The sequence below is a fragment of the Pseudophryne corroboree genome, chromosome 3 (assembly GCF_028390025.1).
Source record: "Pseudophryne corroboree isolate aPseCor3 chromosome 3, aPseCor3.hap2, whole genome shotgun sequence".
Classification (NCBI taxonomy): Eukaryota; Metazoa; Chordata; class Amphibia; order Anura; family Myobatrachidae; genus Pseudophryne; species Pseudophryne corroboree.
The window spans coordinates 710,580,286-710,603,031 of record NC_086446.1 but is presented as its reverse complement, the minus strand read 5'-3'; the positions used below and the strand labels follow the sequence as shown (position 1 = coordinate 710,603,031).

The window sequence follows — 22,746 nt, the reverse complement described above, 5'->3', positions numbered from 1 at the left end:
TGTGTTAGTACACCTGCTGCGCACCCAGCACTTTCTGTTCCGTATAGTTCAAAGGGTTTCCCATAGTCTGGCATACCTAGTGCTGGTGCCTGCGTTAGGCACTGTTTGAGTCTCTCAAATGCTGTTTCGGATTCGTCTGTATGCGAAATCCGATCAGGTTTGTTTGAGGAGACCATTTCCTGCAAAGGTAGCGCCAATATGGAAAACCCTGGGATCCAATTACGGCAATACCCACACATTCCTAAAAACGTCCTGATCTGTTGCTGGGTTTGTGGCAGTGTCATGTCTCTAATGGCTTGGATTCTATCAGCGGTCAGGTGTCTCAGTCCTTGTGTTAGACAGTGTCCCAAATATTTTACCTTAGTCTGGCATAATTGCAACTTGTCTTTGGAAACCTTGTGACCTGTGTCTGAAAGATGAAACAGGAGCTGTTTCGTATCCTTCAGGGAAGCTTCCAGTGAATCTGAACACAGCAGTAAATCATCCACATACTGTATTAATACTGACCCACTCTCTGGTTGAAAAGACTGTAAACAATCATGCAAAGCCTGAGAAAATATACTTGGACTGTCTATGAAACCTTGGGGTAATCGAGTCCACGTATATTGGACTCCTCTGTATGTGAATGCAAACAAATATTGGCTGTCAGGGTGCAGAGGTACCGAAAAGAAAGCGGAGCAGAGGTCAATAACAGTGAAAAATTTGGCAGTGGGAGGAATTTGCATTAGGATGACAGCTGGATTAGGCACTACGGGGAACTGACTCTCGACTATTTTGTTAATCCCCCTTAGATCCTGCACTAGCCTGTAACCCCTCCCCCCACTCTTTTTAACAGGGAAGATGGGACTATTTGCTGTGCTGGACGTTCTTACTAGAATGCCCTGTTGTAGCAAGCGCTCTATTACGGGAAAAACTCCTAACTCCACCTCTGGCTTCAGAGGATACTGTGGGATTTTTGGAGCTATCCTACCTTCTTTTACTTGTACTACTACTGGAGCTACGTTTGCCATTAATCCAGTGTCCTGTCCATCTTTTGTCCAAAGTGACTCTGGTATCTGAGATGTCATCTCTTCTATTTGGGATGGATTCCTATTTGTCATAATGGAATGTGACATTAATTTTGATGGGGAGTCTAACATGTCTCGTACTTCCTGAGCGTGATTCTCAGGGATGTCCAAGAATACACCTTCAGGAGTACAATAAATGACGCAACCCATTTTACATAGTAAATCTCTTCCCAGGAGATTAGTTGGTGCAGATGCAGCCAGCAAAAAGGAATGCTTGGTATGCAAAGGCCCTATTGTAATCTCGGCTGGTTTGCTAACAGGGTAGTGCTGGACTACTCCTGTTACTCCTATGGCTGGAACTGTCCTACCAGTGGTTCTCATGCCCACTGTCGAATTGATCACTGACTTGGCCGCCCCTGTGTCTACAAGAAAGTTTAAAGTTTTACCAGCCACATTGATTGCAATCTCTGGTTCGCTTCCAAGACTGGCAATCAATTTAACTGGTTGCAGATTACAGGTATGGCCACACCCCTATTGGGTATGCTGACCTCCCTGAATCCCATTGGCAGCAACTATTTGTGCGGGGTTTAGTTGGGAACTACCAGAGGCATGCCAATCTCTGTTCGGAGGGTATCTTTTTGTTTCCCCTGTATGTGGCTCAAAACTCCGCCTCTGTGGACCCTGCTCCCAATGTCGTGTGTTGTGTTGTTGTCTAGGGGGTTGAAAAGATCTTTGTACATTTCTTACTCTACAGTCTCGTGCATAGTGTCCCTGTCTGTTACAAGAAAAACATGTTATTACACTTGCCTTACCCACAGGATTCGGTGGTACATACGCAGGCTGCCTTGTGGTCAGCGCCTGTATACTTACTGACATCAACTTATCACTTTGCGACTCCCTGTGCCTAGTGATGTTTCTGTCATGATCAATAGCAGCCTCTCTCAAGCCGGACACTGACAGACCTCGCCAACATGGTTGTGTGGTCTGTACCCTAGTTTTTAATGTTTCTTTCAAACCATCCATCAGTACAGATACTGCTACTTCTCGATGGTTTGGGTTGGTCTTTATGTCTTCTATACCAGTGTACTTTGCCATTTCTAATAGTGCCCGGTGAAAATATTCTATTGCCGTTTCGGACTCCTTTTGCTTAATGGAAAATATTTTATTCCATTTAACAATGGCTGGGAAATACTCTTTTAGCTGTAAATTTATCCTTTTTACATTATCCTTATTGTACACGTCTGTAAGCGGTACATCTTTATCCAATGCACAATCGGCTAAAAACTGAGTTGCATCAACATTGGAAGGTAAACAAGCTCTTAGCAGTATCTGCCAATCCTTGTTGTTGGGCTCTAAAGTGTTTCCTAAATCCCTGATGTATTTTTGGCTAGCAACTAAGTCCTTCCTGGGGTCAGGAAATTCGGACACTATTGTTCTTATTTCCATTCTGGAAAATGGGGCGTACATGGCAATATTCCTTATGGGAGTGGCTCCAGACACATCTGTTTTTCCATTGGGAACTGCTATTACCCTTACAGGAGCAATTCTAACAGCCTCTTCCTGTGTAGATTCTACAGCTTGTTGTGGTACAATTGTTTCAGTGTAGTGCATGGTGCCGTACTTACCCGTTGACACGACCTCACCTATCCCTCCGCTAGGGGCTTTCACTAATCTCGTGGGTGTCGCTGTGCCTACTGTGGTCTCTGCTATGGTGGCTGCAAGAGAGAGAGCTGAAATTGTTGCTGAATCGTCTTCTTGATCACACTCCTGAGGAAGGTTCAAAACAGGGTACATCTTGCACGGGTTAATACTTGCATGAGTTATTCGGTTAACATCATTTACATTTACAGGGTTACTAAGAGTTTGTGTTTTACAACCCAGTGCGTTTCTCTCCGCAATCAACTTCTCTCCTGCAATGTATGGTGGAGGAGGAGCTGTGGCAATCAACTTCCTGACTGCCCCAGATCCTGCTGCCAGAGCCAAACCTCTCTGTATCTCACCTTCCTGGTGCCATAACTGTAAGTAATCATGATGCTGAATTCGTCTCTTTGATGATTTTACGAGACATATCCTCCTCCTTAAATTTTGTAACACCTCTGGACTGAAGCTACCTATTCTTGGGAACTTGTCCCTGTCTTGTACAGTCATTCTTTGCCATTCATCACATAAAACCTCTGTGTGACTACCGTATTTTTCACACATAATGTATCTTGCCGACCCAATTGGTCGGTCCTCCGAATCAACCTGAACCTGGGTTGATCGCCCCCTACCGGAACAAATGGCCCCCATAATCTGTAGGCGTTGCTTATTCCTCCTTGGATCTTTTATCTCAAGGTTTTCAGCGAACCCTTACAAACAAACCAAGATGTCCTTGGGCAGGCCGGCGGTGGTGGTTTATCAAGTACCCCACTTACTTCTCGCCCACGTTGGCCTGTGCCGCAATCACTGTAACCAGAGCTGTGGTACCCAACCCAGGGCCCCTGTAAACCTTTACTTACTGGGGCGTGCTGGACCTACCAGTCCCCAGCAAGTATCGGTTGTTGGATAGTTCCTGAGTGACCAGCGAACTTCCCTTCCAAAAATAAAAAATTACACAAATCACGTCAGAATGTACAAATAGCGTTTGTGACCACTTTACTCTAATGGTATTTAGGTCAGATTACTAACTACTGCACACAATTACGTGTGGTCCAATCGTTCAGTACACGAGCACTACTTGTCATGTACTGAAAGACCAATGGAATCGATGTTTCCGGCCGCGATTCCTTCAGCAAGAGCTTATGGCCTATATGGGTTCTGCACCAACACCCCAGGCGTTGTGCCACTGGACTTTTATAGCGGACCTTTTACCTTACGACCTCCTGGTCTTGTTCCTTATGACCTCCTGGTCTTGTTACCTTATGGTCCGCTATACTCTAATGCTCAAATATTATTTTAACCAGGGATGCCTCCCTAGCCACCGTATATGTCACTTACACGTATGTTCCTCGACGAGTACTCGACTTTCCTTTTGGTTCCACCTTTAAAATTGTATAAACTTTTGTATACAAAACACACTCACTCAACACATGTACACTTTTGTTTCTATATCTATTTCTGCGCAGAAATTGTCTTCAGGCCAAGAGTGTTACCAATTAGGAGCAGGATCTGTTAAACTAAATTTCAGATTTTCCAAAAATAGATTTGCGTTATTTACCGCTTCGCGTTATCTACCGCTGTGCGTTACTTATCGCTTTTGCGCTAATTATCGCTTTTCGTGACTTGGGCTACGTGGGCGTAACCAGACGCTACGTTGCGTAGTGTACGCTGCGTGCGTCTGCCTTTTGGATTGCGTACGCTAGTCTTTGTTAGCGACACGTGTACGCAATGCAAAGGATCCACCGTAACACAATATATTTATTTATCAATGTAGATGATCCCTGATCATCTACCGCAATCCACACTGACTGCCTTGTATCTCAGACAAACCGTGTGTTTGTTCTATACTTTAACTTATTACCTCTACTTTTAAATAACAGCAAATCTCTTTTTAGCACTTTCTATCAACTATAAAAAAATTGGCAAACAGGAATAGTGATATACGAAATTTGAAAAAGAAATGCAGATAAATGTATGCGTACGCAAGACAAAAGAAAAATAAACAGTTTTAAAAGACACAAGCGTTTTGTTCTTACTTCCGGTTACCGGATTCCTTCGGCACTCTTTACCTAAGCGAAGCAGACGCTTATCCCGTCAGCAACTGCGAGACAACCTCCCACCCTTTGCTGGGGGATAATGTCTGCTGATCTACCTAGTGCAGATATGAGAAGGACCGGACGAGCCCGCAATTGACAATGCTAAATTCCTTTGTCGTATAAACAACCCTTTATGAAGCTAAGAACACTGTACGCTGTTTACTTAAGAAGTACCGTAATGGTACGCTATCTGCGTAGCGATCGCTCAGCCGTAGGCGAGACGCTCAAGCGTCACGTTCGCTCACGGCCCAGTGATCACAGGACACGTTATTGGTTATGTCTAGGGGAATGATTCGCTGTAGCGTAGCGTACGCTCGAGACCACGAGGAGGTCACCAGCGGTGCAGGCGCTCACAGCACAATACCTTTATATTTAAACCTTTTAACAATGTAATGCGCTATATATCTTAATGTGAATACAGGGTGTAAGTGCAACCTTGTGTAACCTGACTAACTACAAAGCTGATTGAACGTCACCGACGCTCAAGTGAACACTTAACACTATAGAAAATACACAGATACTTGTTTAGGGTTCCAAAGCCTATTATCTGTATTATATCTAGTATACTTGTAAAAGAGTAACACAGTACAAATGATACACTACAATATAACAAAGACTTCCTAACCAAACACCTAACTAAGGGATAAACTACAGTACTATCCTGATCTAATACAATACAATACAATACAATAAAGTTTAGTCTAGGGGAGATATGAGAGAAAAGAGAAAATAGAGAGAGAGAAATAGACACAGAGGGAGAGAGAGAAATTGGCTCACAGAAAGACAATGATTACGGAGAGAACTTACGCACAAGGGTATGATCGCCAGCGCCTCGATATCCAGCTCCCGATTATCAGCAGATAACCGTTGATGAGAGAGTGAGAGCTGGATGTGGTCGGTCTGCCTATTTATGCCCCACACTCAATGCAATCTCCTAGTCCCTACAATCCTACAGTTTATTGGACACAGGAATTCGGCCCTGTACTGTAACCAAAGGTCATAGGTTGATTCATACAGGTGGGCTGTGCTGATTTCCAACAGCTCAGGTGGGTGGGGAACTGGGTTTCCCGCCGCATACCTGAGTATGTGCAAATCATAGAAATGGACATAAACTTCTTATGTCCATAACTATTCGCACGAGCGATTAATACGCTCCAAACCAACACCGGAATATTGCTAATTAAATACTCTTCCGATGGGTATCAAACACTGCTGTATGACTCCTGTTAGACCCTTCGTGCAATACAAAGAGGGATTCCTCCGCTCAGGGACATTCTATCTAAACCAAACTTACAGAAACTATTGAGGGGAACATGATCTATAAACTACATTAATTGTGAACTTTTGTAACGAATGAGTCGCACGCTACGATCACATAAACTCTACCGTAAATGCGCATACTGCGCGTGCGAGTGCACGCTATTGCGGGTATGCGCTTCCACGGGAGAGCGTACGCATGCGCAGCACGGACCAGTGTGCGGTGCAAATATGGCAGTGTGCACTAAGACATTTTTCTGACTTTGACACTCCTCAGTTGTGGACCAGATTGCAGATGCACACTCTGGGGTTCATTCCGTCACCGGGCAATACCCAGAAGAAAGTGATCGCTAGCGTGATCGCAAGAAGATTGACAGCGGGGAGGCGTTCTGGGGCGGATACTCACCGTTTTCCGGGTGTGGAGATCCCAACGCAGGTGTGTCCAGGCGTTTGGAGGACGTCAATTCTGGGACCTTCGTCGCTGGATCCATTGCACAAGGTAAGTAACTGCAGGGCTGGTCTTGTTCTGCACAAAACGTCTTTAGCATAGCAGGGCTGCACAAGCGTTCGCAGCTTTGCTATGCTAAAATACACCTCCCCATAGGCGGCGTCTAGTTGATCGCACGCGCAGCAAAAAGTTGCTACGTGCGATCAACACGGAATGACCCACACTGTGCTGACAGCAGTCACACCTTACCAGCAAGGCTATGTGTACTATATTGGTTAAACAGGCTAGTGCAGGGGTTCTCAAACTCGGTACTCAGGACCCCACACAGTGCATGTTTTGCAGGTAACCCAGCAGGTGCACAGGTGTATTAATTACTCACTGACACATTTTAAAAGGTCCACAGGTGGAGCTAATAATTTCACTTGTGATTCTGTGAGGAGACCTGCAAAACATGCACCGTGTGTTCCCCCGAGGACCGAGTTTGAGAACCTGTGGGCTAGTGACTAGTTCAGCATTGTATGGAGGATTGGCCCTCATTCCGAGTTGTTCGCTCGGAGTTTTTCATCGCATCGCAGTGAGAATTCTCTTAGTGCGCATGCGCAATGTTCGCACTGCGACTGCGCCAAGTAACTTTACTATGAAGAAAGTAAGTTTACTCACGGCATTTTCATCGCTCCGACGTTCGCATTGTGATTGACAGGAAATGGGTGTTACTGGGCGGATGCACGGCGTTTTAGGGGCGTGTGGCTGAAAACGCTACCGTTTCCGGAAAAAACGCAGGAGTGGCCGGAGAAACGGTGGGAGTGCCTGGGCGAACGCTGGGTGTGTTTATGACGTCAGCCAGGAACGAAAAGCACTGAACTGATCGCACAGGCAGAGTAAGTCTGAAGCTACTCAGAAACTGCTAACTCGTTTGTAATCGCAATATTGCGCGTACGTCGGTCGCAATTTTAAGAAGCTAAGATTCACTCCCAGTAGGCGGCGGCTTAGCGTGTGTAACTCTGCTACATTCGCCTTGCGAGCGAACAACTCGGAATGAGGGCCATTGTTTAAATGGTTTTATGTTATATATGGTTTTATTTATTTTTAGAATTGCTGTTTTAATGGCTGCTTTTTTGTCACATATTGAGTCAAGCACATATCAGGTACAACATCAATAACTTGGGACTTGTCCACTCAAAGTCAAATGTAAGAAATCAGTGCGCACCTGGAAGTCATTATTAAAGTAAGACCCTTTTCCTTCAAAACAGCCATTGGGTAACTGTTGATTTTGCAACCAGGTGACAGCTTGCTGAGCATGAGTTTCATCTATATAGATGAAGTCCTGAGCTCTGCTAAAAGCCTTTACTACATAGGCTGTGAGCCTGTAAGAGAACACAAAACATTGAACTGTAGCATAATAAATAAATTTCTTGTATCATAAGCAACTCTAGATCATGCATTAACTCAGAGGTTCCCAAACTGTGTGCCGTGGCTCGCTGGGGTGGCTTGGGACACTTGCAGGGGTTCCCTGGGTTGGTGGTCCAGGACCAATTCAAATTATTCATGGTCAATATAATAGCCAAAACCAGTGCTGGTGGCTACCAGTCATATGTGGACATACAGAAGCCAATCTTGTCCCTCACCACACAACTGACCCTAAGGATGACATATAAATGCAATCTACTTAATGTAATATTTCTTTCTAAATTTCTCAATAAGAAATTTTTGGCCTAGGGGTGCCGTGAAAAAAATTCTGTTATTCTAGGGCGCCGTGATTCAAAAAGGTTTGGAAACCACTGCATTAACTTGTTAAATATACTTTTTAATATATAAATAATAAAACAAAACATCACAACACAACACATACTGTATGCAGCTGCTATTTTGAGTAAAAGTGGGTAAGAGGTCAGATCATGTTTCGGGCCTCTCCGAGGTCCGTCATCTGTCCTGATGACGGAAGCCGGAGAGGCTTAAAATGTGATGTTGACGCATATTGTAATGTGACGTTAGACGCATTGATATGCACTATTATAAAAGTTACTGTACATCATACAGAAACCCTGGGGTGCCGTGCTTGGTGTTGAACTGTGTCCTCCCCTATTACATTATGTGTGTATGTGTATGTGTGTGTAGTATATACTGGTTTACTTGCTGGGCCACTTAAGTCTCCACCCCTTTCTCAGCACTGCCCCGGCATCCTTGGTCAGAGCTCCGAGCAGATGAGAGTTTTTAACTCTTCCTGTTCCCCTGGTGGTGATACCCAGCAATCTGGAAAACACGGAGTTCCAAACCACTATTGCTCCTGCAGAATACCCAGACTTGCTTGCTTTCCTAGCCCTTGGAGGGAGCTGATCCCACAGGAATATGGGCAATTCAGGTGAGACACAACAACCCCTGTCACCAATATTATATATATATATTTATATATATACATGATTCAAAATGTAAAGCCATTTATACTTTGAATTTTCATTATATATTGGATTTCAACTATTCGTTGTTTTACAAGTTCTAAAGGATTTCAGTCCGTTAATTTAAAGCCAATAACAGAGGGCCATACAAGAGAGCCACTGTTACAGTAGAACTACATCAAAAGTTGCGATACAATGCAGATTTGTATTCTGAAACACTATAGAGACATATCCCTGAAGAAGACTCCAAGGAGACGAAACGCATTGTTTCTGTATGTGGAGAATTTTATAGTCGTCATACAGAATGCTGACAATTTTATGTGACCTTTCACTGTATTAAATTTGAATGTCATTTTATAAAGTGTTGACGGAAATTTTTATAACTTTTATCAATTCACTAAGGGGTACACCCATCTAGCCCTTCCTATCTTATCCTAATAACAGACCACCTCAAGAGGTGTGAATCACACAAGAGCTCTCACAAACTTCTTTGTATATATATATATATATATATATATATACATATACAGTGGGGATCGAAAGTTTGGGCACCCCAGGCAAAAATTCATTTTAAAGTGCAAAAATAAGCCAAGGAAAGATGGAAAAATTTCCTAAAGGCATCAAATTAAAGATTAGACATTCTTATAACATGTCTGCAAAAGTTTGATTTTATTTCCATCATTTACACTTTCAAAAGAACAGAAAACAAAAAATGGTGTCTGCAAAAGTTTGGGCACCCTGCAGAGTTAATACCTTGTACTGCCCCCTTTGGCAAGTATCACAGCTTGTAAACGCTTTTTGTAGCCAGCCAAGAGTCTTTCAATTCTTGTTTGAGGTATCTTCGCCCATTCTTCCTTACAAAAGTCTTCCAGTTCTTTGAGATTCCTGGGCTGTCTGTGACGCACTGCTCTTTTAAGGTCTATCCATAGATTTTTAATTATATTGAGGTCAGGAGATTGTGAAGGCCATGGCAAAACCTTCAGTTTACGCCTCTTGATGTAATCCACCGTGGATTTTGAGGTGTGTTTAGGATCATTATCCATTTGTAGAAGCCAGCCTCTCTATAACTTCAGCTTTTTCACAGATGGCATCAAGTTAGTGTCCAAAATTTGCTGGAATCTTATTGAATCCATTTTTCCTTCAACTCATGAAATGTTCCCTGTGCCACTGGCTGCAATACAATCCCAAAGCATGATTGATCCACCCCCATGCTTAACAGTTGGACAGAGGTTCTTTTCATAAAATTCTGTGCCCTTCCTTCTCCAAACGTACCTTTGCTCATTCCGGCAAAAGTTATATTTTAACCTCATCGGTCCACAGAACTTTATTCCAAAATGCATCAGGCTTGTCTATATGTTAATTGCAAAGTTCAAACACTGATTTTTGTGGTGAGGACGTAGAAGAGGTTTTCTTCTGATGACTCTTCCATGAAGACCATATTTGCACAAGTATCTCTTTATAGTGGAATAGTGTACCACAACTCCAGTGTCTACCAGATCTTCCTAGAGGGATCGTGCAGATCATTGCTCTCACACTACCAGGCTCAGATTGACACACAGGCTGCTAGCAATCCACATCATATGTTTAAATGTATGTGATGTTTTTCTTGCCATTTCCTATGTATATGATTGCATTTACTGTGGATAGCTAGAGTAGTTTTAGTCTGATTACCCACCCTGTGCAATTTGTTCTTTGATCAATTAGCATTTCAATCAGGTGACCAAATGTTCAGAGGTAGGCCTATTCTTAATCAGAGACAGTATTTCTTTAGGTTTAGTTAAGTGGTCAGCTTGCTGGGGGTAGCTTGCGTAGATTATAATAAGTGTGGATTTAAGAAGTGTGTTATCCGAACAGTTAAAAAAAACAGTTGAAAAACATCAAGGAAAGGTAACTTACTTTTACTACTTACTCCTACTCCACTTTAACCCAAGAAAGCACAAACAACCACAGCATGTTCATCAGACTACTGTTTCTTATTACTATTCATGGAATTCTCACCAAATTTCACACATTTTACACTCACCCTGAAACTCACCCCTCTGTGCACGTTGCAGCTTCTATTCTCCCCTCCCCTCTTCTAACCAGTCATGAGCTTTATACTTACTTCTCTGCAAGTACTTTGACAACCACAATTGGCCACCAGAATAAACACTCGCAAACATCCACCAATATTTATCTCACTCTTCTGCTTTTATTAGCTGGTGACATATCACCAAATCCAGGCCCCAACCACCTTTCTCTCTCACACTTTTCTGTCTCAAAACAACATAGAAATCCATCTAACCTCATAAATATCACGTGTCTCCCATCTCCCTCCAAGTCACTAAAATGTGCCTTATTGAATGCACGCTCTGTTTGCAACAAATTAACACCCATCCATGACCTCTTCATATCTCACAACTTTAATCTGCTGGCTATACAGAAACATGGCTCACACAATCAGACACGGCCTCCCCTGCAGCACTGTCACACGGTGGTTTCCACTTCACACACACATCTAGGCCTAATAATAGTAAAGGTGGTGGGGTTTGAATCTTACTGTCACATTTTTTTCACATACACTGTTCTACCTCAGGTTCCATCACTCGCATTCACATAATTTGAAGTTCACTCTATCAGGATTTTCACCCCCTTCTCTCTGCGTGTTGCAGCTATCTATCGCCCTCCTGGGCAACCTAAACAACAATTTCTAGAAGATTTTTCTGCCTGGCTCTCACACTTCTTATCTTCTGACATCTCCACCATCATTATGGGCGATTTCAATATAGCTCTTGACAGTCCACAATCTGTTCATGCATTCAAACTCCTCTCTCTAACCTCCTCTCTTGGCCTAACCCAATGGTCCGACTCCTCTACTCACCAGGAGGGCCACTGACTTGATCTTGTGTTCACCAGGCTCTGCTCAGTTTCCCAACTCATTAACACTCCTTTTCCTCTCTCTGATCACAACCTGATCACCTTCACAATCTCTTCTATTACTTTAAATTCTAGGACACTAAAACCAAGCAAGCCTCCTCTAACACGCAGAAATACTAACAATATAAATTTACAACAACTTTCCACTTCTCTGCAACAACGTCTCTCACCAATCTCTACATTCACCACACCTGACACTGCTGTATCCCACCTGCACCAGACCCTAGAGAGTGCCCTTGATGAAGTTGCTCCAGCTACCCATCACACTCCACGTAGGCTTAGATTCCAACCATGGCACTCTAAATAAACAAGACACCTACAAAAACTGTCACATAAGGTAGAACGTCAGTGGCGGAAATCTCAGAATCCAAGTGACTTTCTCACATATAAGACTACCTACCACTCCTATCGTCAGGCCCTGGACACTGCCAAACAAACATATTTCCAATCTCTCATCTCTTATCATGCCACCAACACCAAACGACTTTTTAATACATTTAAATCACTTCTTTACCCTCCCTCACCTCCCCCACTAGCTACTATCAGTGCACAAGAACTTGCTTCCTACTTCAAGGATAAGATTGATAAAATCCGAGATGAAATGGTATGCTCTAACTCAGCCAGTGACCTGCTCAAATCGCTATCTGAACCCTCTGGCTCTTTCTCTTCATTTGATCCCACAAGTGAAGATGAAGTATCAACACTCTTTTCATCCTCCTACTCCATTACCTCTCCTCTTGATCCTATACCATCACAGGTCAGCAAAAGTTTGTCTCCTGTGCTTATCCCAACCTTAACTAAAATCTGTAATCTCTCTCTCTCTACTGGCACCTTTCCATCTCTGTTTAAACATGCAGTGATTACTCCCATTCTGAAAAAACACAACTCTGACCCAAACACACTCTCTAACTACCGTCCCATTTCTCAGCTACCCAGTCCCTCCAAGCTACTTGAGAGACTTGCCTACACTCGCCTTACACACTTTCTTAATTCCCACAACTTACTGGACCCACTTCAGTCAGGCTTTCGTGCCCAACACTCCACGGAGATGGCACTGACCAAAGTAGTGAATGATCTGGTCACTGCTAGATCAAAAGGCCATTACACACTACTTATTCTTATAGATCTCTCTGCTGCTTTTGACACTGTTGACCACTCTCTTCTCATACAAACACTAGAGTCCCTAGGTCTTCAGGACACAGCCCTTACTTGGTTCTCATCCTACCTATCTAATCGATCTTTCAGTGTTCGCTTCTCTGATTCTACCTCCTCTTCTCTACCTCTATCAGTTGGAGTACCGCAAGGCTCAGTCTTAGGTCGTCTGCTTTTCTCAATCTATACCTCCTCTCTTGGTAAACTAATCAGCTCCTTTGGATTTCAGTATCATTTGTACGCTGATGATACTCAAATCTACCTATCCTCCCCAGATTTATCACCATCTGTATTGGCTCGTGTCACTGGATGCCTGTCTGCCATTTCATCTTGGATGTCATCTCGCCATCTCAAACTCAACATTTCCAAAACAGAATTAATTATTTTCCCCCCAGCTAAGGGTAGTTACCAACCTGATATTGCCATAACTGTTGACAATGCAACTATCCACCCTACCCCACAAGCTCGCTGCCTAGGTGTCATCCTTGACTCTGAACTGTCGTTTGTTCCACACATTCAATCTGTCTCTAAATCATGTTACATGCACCTTAAAAACATATCCAAAATACGCCCTTATATTACACAAGACACTGCAAAAACTCTGATCCATGCACTCATCATCTCCCGCATTGATTATTGTAATAGTCTCCTTACTGGTCTTCCCAAACATAGGCTCTCACCACTTCAATCCATTTTAAATGCAGCTGCGAGGCTAATCTTCTTCGCCAGACGTTCTTTGTCTGCTGATCCGCTCTGTCAGTCCCTCCATTGGTTACCAGTATTCTACCGTGTCAAATATAAAATACTTTTACTTACGTACAAGGCTATTACCCAAACTGCACCATCATACATCTCCTCACTCATCTCAAAATATCTCCCTACCAGACCCCTTCGCTCTGCACAAGATCTGCGTCTCTCATCCAGATGTATTACCTGTTCCCACTCAAAATTACAGGACTTTACCAGGGCTTCACCCACTCTGTGGAATGCCCTCCCACGCACAATAAGATTCTCCACTAGTCTCCAAACCTTTAAACGTTCCCTGAAAACTCATCTCTTCAGACAAGCCTATCAAATTCCTGACCCACACACATAACCTTCAATGCTTCTCTATCCAGTTACATCCTCTCTATACAGTCCCCATAACCTCACATTTTGTCTTCCAACATTGCTGGGTGATCATATCATACAACCCACTAAGAAGCTAGCAATCTAGGGAAACATTATGTAACAGGTTGCATCTATCCTTGTGTATCAATACCTATTTCCCTCTAGATTGTAAGCTTGCGAGCAGGGCCTTCCTACCGCTATGTCTGTCTTTGCCCTGTTTTGTTCTATAACTGTTGTTCTAATTGTAAAGTGCAACGGAATATGCTGCGCTATGTAAGAAACTGCTAATAAATAAATAATAAATAAATAAATAAACGTGGATTTTGACTTGCTTTTCTCACAATCCTGCGAGCTGTTCTGTCTGATATTTTTCTTGGTCTTCCAGATCTTGCTTTAACTTCCACTGTTCCTGATGACTGCCATTTCTTAATTACATTCCGAACAGAGGATATGGGCATCTGATAACGCTTTGCTATCTTCTTATAGCCTTCTCCTGCTTTGTGAGCATCAACTATTCTCAGTTTCAGTGTTCTACACAACTGCTTAGAGGAACCCATGGTGCCGATTGTTGGAGCAAGGTCAGATGAGTCTGGGCTTTTTAAAACCTTTGAGATTGACATCACCTGGTCTTTCCAGACGATGAATGAGAACAATCCATGACACTGCCAGGTCTCAGCTGTCCAAAGGGGGCAGTACAAGGTATTAACTCTGCAGGGTGCCCAAACCTTTGCAGACGCCATTTTTTGTTTTCTGTTCTTTTGATAGCGTAAATGATGGGAAAAAAAATCAAACTTTTTTTGACATGTTATAAGAATGTCTAATCTGTAATTTGATGTCTTTTGGAGATTTTTCCATCTTTCCTTGGCTTCTTTTTGCACATTAAAATGAATTTTTGCTTGGGGTGCCCAAACTTTCGATCCCCACTGTATATATATATATATATATATATATATAAATGCGAAAAGCCCTCACTCACTCACTCACTCACTCACTCGCTCACTCACTCGCTCACTCATCACTAATTCTCTTACTTCCCAATATGTTAGGAAGCTGAAATCTAACATAGGTATTCTTTACGTGGGAAATAGGAAAACTACGTAATTAGGATTTTAATAAACCTCCCATAAGGGGATGAAAAGAGGGTTGACATAATGATATCATTACAGATGCGTGGCTTGTGTTGCTTGATCAAATAAAGCCCAAACAGACAATCGGATCAAACTATGGATTGCACCTACAGAGTGTAGAATTTATTAAACTACAAAAATGGTCCTGTCACTTTTTACCGTATCTGCTACTGGTGCTCCACGGGTAATGCCAAGAACCATGGATTAATATTTACCTACATTAAGACGTCTCAAATTTACATCTCTATAGATTTTCCAAATTTTTAACACTCATTTATATATACAACCATGAAAATCAGAAACTCCCCATTACTTTTCCGCCACATGTCTGATACATTGTGTTTCTCGATCACACTCTGCCAAGGTACTGACAGCTGCTTCCACCAGTCAGGACCCACAATCTATCACCTATCCACGGTGGTATCCACACACCACAAGTGCCGCCACGAACGCGTCTCCCTCCTCTGCTGCTGCAGTGCTGGTGCACAGAGAAAACTTTATACATACCAGCAACTACGGTCAGCAGTCACCAAAGAGACCGCCACAGCAGGTTAAATATATTGATCCTGCTATATTAATTGTGCTGATGGTTTGGAGAACTTTCCGGGATGTCAACCTAAGCACAGCAAACTAATTGTGACATTATTCAATAACAGCGGTACATATGTAATCCAACGCAGCTGGAGGTCGCCTCCCGCAGGAGTCAAGGTGTTCTGAAACACAGAAAAAAATCTAATATTCGAAATGCCTCTGGTCTCCAACATTTTGGATTTTTGAGACTCAACCTGAATTTATAGTGTATATCTCTATCTACTACATATAAAAGAAAAAATACTATAAAATAACAAAGCTTACGGCTGGAGAAAAAAAATTGCAGCCCAACCGTTCAAAGTGGTCTAGCTCCTCCCCCAACAAACACAAAACTGAATAGCCTGTGTCAGGAGGCGGGGATATAGGGGGTGGCCCATTGCATCCTGGGAGTCTGAATAGCTTAACTCTTTGGTACCCTTTCCGCTTTCGCTACTATATATCCCAAGGTAGATCCTGTGGATCACTGTGGACCCTGATAGAGAAACATTCATACGTTGTAGAGTGAAATTAACTTAAGTACCATACTAAATACATATGTAGAAAATATTCTAAAATTGATCTCTGACAGATCTTTTCATTAAGTGCACATAAATATTTCATACATACCATACATTGGCTTTAATCCCTGAAATTAATCCATAAGAACCGTCTTCTCTTTTATATGTCAGTTGTTTCTGGTAACCTGGAGAGACAAAGCAATTCCTGTAATACTGTACACACCACTATCTACAGTACAGTATAGTACAATAATGCTGTTTCTTTTTTTCATCTAGAATTTGAAAACAATGCTACAGTGTTGACAACTTACCACCTCTTAAAAGAGAGACTTATGGGAGAAAATAGTTTTTTTTACAGTAAAATTTTAATATTTTCTATATAGGTGACTACAGGTGCCAGCGTGTCCTTAATGTCCAGGCATGCTGGCACATGTTATTCTACAAGTGCTGGCATGCCAGGGCAGGCTTGCTGAGACATGCAGTCAAGCTGTACATAACAGTATTGATTATTTTAATACCACTTTTTGCGGTCCACTGGCACCAGGAATTCCACTAGTAACCCCCTAGTCCTGGTGATTTGGATTTTTAACTATCTGAACTAGCACATCTCTAATATATATGCCTATGAAATATTATATATATATATATATATATATATATATATATATATATAATTTTTTGGAGGATGAGAGGAATGGATTATCTGTGAATTTGAGGATATTTCATGATAGTAATAAATTAGAGATGTGCGACTGGCACTTTTTCGTGTTTTGTGTTTTGGTTCTAATTCCACTTTCGTGTTTTGGTTTTGGCTTGGTTTTGCCAAAACCACCCTTTCGTGTTTTGGTTTTGGATCTGGATGATTTAAAAAAAACAACATAAAAACAGCTAAAATCACAGAATGTGGGGGTAAATTTGCTCCTACGGTATTATTAACCTCAATAACAATCATTTCCACTCATTTCCAGTCTGTTCTGAATACCTCACAATATTGTTTTAGGCCAAAAGGTTGCACCGAGGTTGCTGGATGACTAAGCTAAGCGACACAAGTGGACAACACAAACACCTGGCCCATCTAGGAGTGGCACTGCAGTGTCAGACAGGAGGGCAGATTTAAAAAATAGGCCCCAAACAGCACATGATGCAAAGAAGAAAAAGAGGTGCAATAAGGTAGCTGGATGACGACAAAAGTGTGCGGCACAAACCCCTGGCCCATCTAGGAGTGACACTGCAGTGGCAGACAGGATGGCAGATTTAAAAAATAGGCCCCAAACAGCACATGATGTAAAGAAGAAAAAATAAGATTTTAAACCTACCGGTAAATCTTTTTCTCGTAGTCCGTAGAGGATGCTGGGGACTCCGTAAGGACCATGGGATAGATGGGCTCCGCAGAAGACATGGGCACTTTAAGAAAGACTTTAGGTATGGGTGTGCACTGGCTCCTCCCTCTATGCACCTCCTCCAGACCTCAGTTAAAGAAACTGTGCCCAGAGGAGACGGACAGTACGAGGAAAGGATTTTTGTTCAACCAAGGGAAAGATTCATACCAGCCCACACCATTCACACAGTATAACTTGTGATAAACTAACCAGTTAACAGTATAAAAAACCAACACAGCATCAGTCGGAGACCGATGAAACTATAACATAACCCTTATGTAAGCAAAACCATATACAAGTCTTGCAGAAGTAGTCCGCACTTGGGACGGGCACGCAGCACCCTCTACAGACTACGAGAAAAAGATTTACCGGTAGGTTTAAAATCTTATTTTCTCTTACGTCCTAGAGGATGCTGGGGACTCCGTAAGGACCATGGGGATTATACCAAAGCTCCCAAACGGGCGGGAGAGTGCGGATGACTCTGCAGCACCGATTGAGCAAACAGGAGGTCCTCCTCAGCCAGGGTATCAAACTTATAGAACTTTGCAAAGGTGTTTGAACCCGACCAAGTAGCAGCTCGGCACAGCTGTAGTGCCGAGACCCCTCGGGCAGCCACCCAAGACGAGCCCACCTTCCTTGTGGAATGGGCCTTGACTGATTTTGGTAACGGCAATCCAGCCGTCGCATGCGCCTGCTGAATCGTGTTACAGATCCAGCGAGCAATAGTCTGCTTTGAAGCAGGAGCGCCAACCTTGTTGGCTGCATACAGGACAAACAGTGCTTCTGTTTTTCTGACTCTAGCCGTTCTGGCCACGTAAATTTTCAACGCCCTGACCACATCAAGGGACTCAGAATCCTCCAAGTCTTGTGTAGCCACAGGCACCACAATAGGTTGGTTCATATGAAAAGATGACACCACCTTAGGCAAAAATTGAGGACGGGTCCGCAATTCCACTCTATCCATATGGAAAACTAGATAGGGGCTTTTGTGAGACAAAGCTGCCAATTCAGACACTCGCCTAGCCGAAGCCAAGACTAACAACATGACCACCTTCCAAGTGAGATATTTTAACTCCACCATTTTAAGTGGTTCACCAGTGCGACTTAAGGAAACTCAACACCACGTTAAGGTCCCAAGGTGCCACCGGAGGTACAAAAGGAGGCTGAATATGCAGCACTCCCTTCACAAAAGTCTGTACTTCTGGGAGAGAAGCCAATTCTTTTGAAAGAAAATGGATAAGGCCAAAATCTGAACCTTAATGGAGCCTAATTTTAGGCCCAAATTCACTCCAGTTTGTAGGAAGTGAAGGAAACGGCCCAGATGGAATTCTTCCGTAGGAGCATTCCTGGCCTCACACCAAGAAACATATTTTCGCCATATACGGTGATAATGTTTAGCTGTCACATCCTTCCTAGCCTTTATCAGAGTAGGAATGACCTCATCTGGAATGCCCTTTTCCGCTAGGATCCGGCGTTCAACCGCCATGCCGTCAAACACAGCCGCGGTAAGTCTTGGAACAGACAGGGCCCCTGTTGCAACAGGTCCTGTCTTAGAGGAAGAGGCCACGGATCTTCTGTGAGCATCTCCTGCAGATCCGGATACCAGGCCCTTCGCGGCCAGTCTGGAAAAATTAGAATTTTTTGTACTTGTCTTTTTCTTATTATTCTCAACACCTTTGGGATGAGAGGAAGAGGAGGAAACACATTGACCGACTGGAACACCCACGCTGTCACTAGGGCGTCCACAGCTTCCACCTGAGGGTCTCTTGACCTGGCGCAATACCTCTGCAGCTTTTTGTTGAGGCGGGACGCCATCATGTCTATCTGGGGCAGGCCCCACTAACTTGCAATCTGTGCAAAGATTCCTGATGAAGTCCCCACTCTCCTGGATGCAGGTCGTGTCTGCTGAGGAAGTCTGCTTCCCAGTTGTCCACTCCCGGAATGAACACTGCTGACAGTGCGCTTACATGATATTCCGCCAAGCGAAGAATCCTGGTGGCTTCCTCCATTGCCACTCTGCTCCTTGTGCTGGATCAGAAATGGTACATCATGAAGCAAGGTCTCCGCTTGACGAAGGGCGTTGGATATGGCCCTCAGCTCCAGGACGTTGATGTGAAGACAAGTCTCTTGACTTGACCAAAGACCCTGGAAGTTTCTTCCTTGCGTGACTGCTCCTCAACCTCGGAGGCTCGCGTCCGTGGTCACCAGAACCCAGTACTGAATGCCAAATCTGCGGCCCTCTAGAAGGTGAGCACTCTTCAGCCACCACAGGAGAGATATCCTGGCCCTGGGGGACAGGGCGATCAACTGATGAATCTGTAGATGTGACCCGGACCACTTGTCCAGTAGGTCCCATTGGAAGGTCCTCGCATGGAACCTGCCCAATGGAATGGCCTCGTAAGATGCCACCATCTTTCCCAGGACTCGAGTGCAGTGATGCACTGACATCTGTTTTGCTTTCAATAGGTTCCTGACCAGAGTCATGAGTTCTTGAGCCTTTTCCATTGGAAGATAAACCCTTTTCTGGTCCGAATCCAGAATCATGCCCAACAAGGTCAGACGAGTCGTAGGAACCAGCTATGACTTTGGGATATTGAGAATCCAGCCATGTTGCTGTAACACCTTCAGTGAAAGTGACACGCTGTTCAGTAACTGCTCTCGTGATCTCGCTTTTATGTGGAGATTGTCCAAGTACGGGATAATTGTGACACCCTGCTTGCGCAGGAGCACCATCATTTCTGCCATTACCTTGGTGAAAATTCTCGGTGCCGTGGAAAGCCCAAATGGCAACGTCTGAAATTGGTAATGACAATCCTGTACCGCAAATCTCAGGTACGCCTGATGAGGTGGATATATAGGAACATGAAGGTATGCATCCTTTATGTCCAGAGATATCATAAAATCCCCCCCCCCCTTCCAGGCTGGCGATGACCGCCCTGAGCGATTCCATCTTGAACTTGAACCTTTTCAAGTATAGGCTCAGGGATTTTAAATTTCAAATGGGTCTGACCAAACCGTCCGGTTTCGGGACTACAAACAGGGTTGAGTAATATCCCCTCCCTTGTTGAAGTAGGGGAACCTTGACCACCATCTGTTGGATATACAATTTGTGAATTGCATTTAACACTATCTCCCTTTCTGGGGGAGAAGTCGGCAGGGCCGATTTGAAAAACCGGCGAGGAGGCACCTCTTCGAATTCCAGCTTGTAACCCTGAGAAACAATTTCTATTGCCCAGGGATCCACCTGTGAGTGAACCCAGTTGTGGCTGAAAATTCGAAGACGTGCCCCCACTGGGGCGGACTCCCTTAACGGAGCCCCAGCATCATGCGGTGGATTTTGTAGAGGCCGGGGAGGACTTCTGTTCCTGGGAACTAGCTGTGTTGTGCAGCTTCTTTCCTTGCCCTTACCTCTGGCAAGAAAGGACGCACCTCGTACTCTCTTGTTTCTTTGTGACCGAAAGGACTGCTTTTGATAATGTGGTGCTTTCTTAGGCTGTGAGGGAATATAAGGCAAAAAAAATTATTTACCAACTGTAGCTGTGGAGACCAGGTCCGAGATACCTTCCCCAAACAATTCCTGACCCTTGTAAGGTAAAACCTCCATATTCCTCTTTGAGTCGGCATCACCAGTCCATTTCCGGGTCCATAGGACTCGTCTAGCAGAAATCGACATAGCGTTGATTCTAGAACCCAGTCTCTTTGAGCATCTCTCATATATAAGACAGCATCTTTTAAATGTCCTAGGGTCAATAAGATGGTATCCTTATCCAGGGTTTCAATTTCCGCTGATAAGGTATCTGTCCATGCTGCTACAGCGCTACACACCCAAGCTGACGCAATAGCCGGTCTGAGTTAAGGTACCCGAATGTAAATGGACTTCAAGGTAACCTCCTGCTTGCGATCAGCAGGATCCCTAAGGGTAGCCGTATCTTGGGATGGCAGCGCTACCTTTTTGGATAAGCGTGTCAACGCTTTGTCCACCCTAGGGGAGGATTCCCACCGCATCCTGTCCGATGGCGGGAAAGGATACGCCATAAGAATCCTTTTTGTGAATCTGCAGGTTTTTTGTCTGGAGATTCCCAAGCTTTTTCACATAACTCGTTCAGCTCATGTGAGGGAGGAAAGGTTACCTCAGGTTTCTTTCCCTTATACATGTGTACCCTTGTGTCCGGGACAGGGGGTTCCTCTGTGATATGCAAAACATCTTTCATTGCAATAATCATATATCGAATACATTTAGCGAATTTTGGCTGTAACTTTGCATCATCGTAGTCGACACTGGAGTCAGAATCCGTGTCGGTATCTGTGTCTACTATTTGGGATAGTGGGCACTTTTGAGACCCCGAAGGTCCCTGCGACATAGGGACAGGCATGGGTTGACTCGCTGGCTGTTCCCTAGCTTCCGCTTTGTCTAATCTTTTGTGCAATAAATTTACATTAGAACTTAAAACATTCCACATATCCACCCAGTCAGGTGTCGGCGTTGCTCCTCCTCCTCCTCCCTAGGACAACCTTCTACCTCAGACATGTCGACACACGCGTACCGACACACCACACACTCAGGGAATCCTCTTATCTGAAGACAGTTCCCCCACAAGGCCCTTTGGAGAGACAGACAGAGAGTATGCCAGCACACACCCAGAGCTATATGACCCAGGAAAAAACACACACAATATGTTTACCCAGATAGCACTGTATGTATTTTGCGCCAAATATGTGCCCCCCCCTTCTTTAAAACCCTCTTTCACCGTGGGTAAGCAGGGGAGTCCGGGGAGCTTCCTCTCAGGCCAGCGCTGTGCTGTGGAGAAAATGGCGCTGGTGAGTGCTGAGGAACAAGCCCCGCCCCCTCGGCGGCGGGCTTCTGTCCCGCTCAAATATGTAAAAACCTGGCTGGGGCTCTTTATATATACAGTGCCCAGCTGTATATATATATATATATATATATATATACTTTTGCCAGAAAAGAGGTTTATTGCTGTCCAGGGCGCCCCCCCCTGCGCCCTGCACCCTTACAGTGACTGCCGTTTGTGTGTGCTGTGTGGGAGCAATGGCGCACAGTTTTACTGCTGTGCGTTACCTCAGTGAAGATCTGAAGTCTTCTGCCTCCTCTGATGTCTTCTTTCTTCTCATACTCA

The 22,746-nt window shown here is 44.0% G+C and overlaps 1 protein-coding gene across 2 annotated transcripts in view; it reads right to left on the bottom strand.

Annotated features, from left to right (window-relative positions):
- The window catches only part of LOC135056667 (alpha-2-macroglobulin-like), a 502,865-nt gene that overhangs the window by 97,007 nt on the left and 383,112 nt on the right, over positions 1 to 22,746 (bottom strand). For both annotated transcript variants that reach the window (XM_063962110.1, XM_063962111.1), the window contains 2 exons: positions 16,342 to 16,417; positions 7,654 to 7,810 (listed from right to left, as the gene is read on the bottom strand). In XM_063962110.1, the coding sequence (XP_063818180.1) occupies positions 7,654 to 7,810; positions 16,342 to 16,417 (233 nt within the window). The remainder of the gene's footprint in view (positions 1 to 7,653; positions 7,811 to 16,341; positions 16,418 to 22,746) is intronic.